This window comes from Nicotiana tomentosiformis, chromosome 10 (genome assembly GCF_000390325.3).
Source record: "Nicotiana tomentosiformis chromosome 10, ASM39032v3, whole genome shotgun sequence".
Taxonomy (NCBI): Eukaryota; Viridiplantae; Streptophyta; class Magnoliopsida; order Solanales; family Solanaceae; genus Nicotiana; species Nicotiana tomentosiformis.
The window spans coordinates 16,462,490-16,464,842 of NC_090821.1; the positions used below are offsets into that span (position 1 = coordinate 16,462,490).

General features: G+C 47.3%; 1 protein-coding gene across 1 annotated transcript; it reads left to right on the forward strand.

Annotated features, from left to right (window-relative positions):
* The first annotated feature begins 429 nt into the window (after positions 1–429).
* On the forward strand, positions 430–789 carry LOC138899807 (uncharacterized). The gene has a single exon (XM_070186501.1). The coding sequence runs from the start codon at positions 430–432 to the stop codon at positions 787–789; it is 360 nt and encodes a 119-aa protein (XP_070042602.1).
* Positions 790–2,353: the final 1,564 nt, after the last annotated feature.

Sequence of the window (2,353 nt, forward strand, 5' to 3'; positions counted from 1 at the left end):
CCCAATTACTACACCGCCTGAATCTACTATTCCTGCTGAGACTGCACTAGTTCCTACACCTACTGAAGGTGCAACGGTCCTTCCAACTGATATTCCATTTTCACCTCCAGCTCCAGCTTCTGGTCTGGTGTTTCTGATGGGGATCTTAGGGGAGCTATACAGATGTTGGCTCAGATAGTAGCCTCCCAGACCTAGAGATCAAATGTTGCATCTACTTGTTCTAGTCAGTCAGGGGATTCCGCTAGTTCCAGGGTGAACAGGTTTCTCCAGTTGGATCCTCCGGTGTTCATAGGTACTAATTCTGATGAGGACCCCCAGAACTTCATTGATGAGATGCATAAGACTCTCCAAGTTATGCGTGCTACTGAGACAGAAAGAGTAGAGTTGGCCTCCTACCACCTAAAATGGGTGGCCTATTCTTGGTTTGAGATGTGGGAGGAGTCCCGTGAGGAGGGGAGCCCTCTGGTGAGGTGGAGTGAGTTCACCGATGCCTTTATGGATCATGTCTTGCCTGCCAAGACTAAGGCGGCCCATGCCGCTGAGTTTGAGAGCATGAAGCAGGGTAGCATGAATGTGTGGGAGTACCATATGGAGTTCGCGTGCCTGTCCAAGTATGCTATTCACATGTTTTCCACTATGGAGGCTAGAGTGCGTCGCTTTGTGCAGGGTCTTAGCCCTTTGGTTATTAATGAGGCTACTACAGCTGCCTTTAATTATGATAAGAACTATGGGAATATGGTGGCATTTGCTCAAGCTACAGAGGATCGTAAACTTAAAAATAGAAGGTAGTGAGAGGGTAACAGCAAGGCCCAGACCGCATGCAACTTGGGTGGTTCTTCTGGTGGTGGTAGGTCGGCATTTAGGGGAGGGTCATCAGAGCCATCTCAGTCTTTTGCTCAGTCTTCAATGAGTGCACCACCATCCGGGCCCAGTCAGGGCAACATGGGACCTCACCAGCAGGGTCGGCCTGGAGGGAGATTCCAGCAGCAGCGGAGGCCCCCGTGCCCTAAGTGTGGGAGTATGCACTTTGGGGCCTACTTCATGGACCTACCTATATGCTACGAGTGCAGTATGAGGGGTCATATTCAGAGGGATTTCCGCTCGTCCCGCTGGATCATGGGGAGAGGTGCGATGCAACCAGCTAGTTCTGCAGCTACTACATCCATAACACCTCCTCCAGCTCGAGGGACCCCAGCACCCGCAGGTCGTGGCACAACTAGGGGTGGTGCACAGAGTTCGGGAGGACCCAATAGATTTTATGCTATGCAGAGGCGTCAGGATTCAGAGGCTTCTCCAGATGTTGTCACGGGTATATTGACTGTCCAATCTCATGATTTGTATGCTCTTATTGATCCCGGTTCTACTTTGTCATATGTCACTCCCTATGTTGCTATGGAATTTGGGATAGAATCGGAACATCTCCATGAGCCGTTCTCTGTATCTACTCCGATTGGTGAGTCTATTATGGCCGCACGAGTTTATAGGGACTGTGTTGTCACAGTGCATAGTTGGGACACCATGGTCTATCTCATTGGATTGGGGATGGTTGATTTTGATGTAATAATGGGAATGGATTGGAGTTATTCATGTTTTGCCAAGCTTGACTGTCGAACCAGAAATGTTAGGTTTGAGTTTCCAAATGAGTCAGTAATTGAATGGAAGGGGATGCTGTGGTGCCAAAGGGTAGGTTTATTTCTTACCTTAAGGCCACGAAGATGATTAACAAAGGGTGTATCTACCATTTAGTCCGGGTTACGAACACCAATGCTGAGGCACCTACACTTGAGTCCGTGCCTGTTGTGAATGAGTTTCTGGAGATCTTTCCGGATGAGCTCCCTGGAATCCCACTAGACAGGGAGATTGATTTTGGGATTGATGTGATGCCAGGCACGTAACCTATATCTATTCCGCCCTACAGAATGGAATTGGTAGAATTGAAGGAGCTAAAGGAACAATTGAAAGATTTGTTAGAGAAGGGTTTCATCCGGCCGAGTGTATCACCTTGGGGCGTACCGGTTCTATTTGTAAGAAATAAAGATTGGTCACTAAGGATGTGTATTGACTATCGGTAACTCAACAAGGTCACGATCAAGAATAAGTACCCACATCTAAGGATAAATGATTTGTTTGACCAATTGCAGGGTGCTAAGTATTTCTCCAAGATTGATTTAAGATCCGGGTATCACCAATTGAAGATCAGGGAGCAGGATATACCGAAAATAGCTTTCAGGACCCGGTATGGGCACTTTGAATTTCTGGTAATGTCTTTTGGGCTAACAAATGCCCTGTCAACTTTTATGTATCTTATGAATCGAGTCTTCAAAACTTTTCTTGACTCATTCGTGATAGTGTT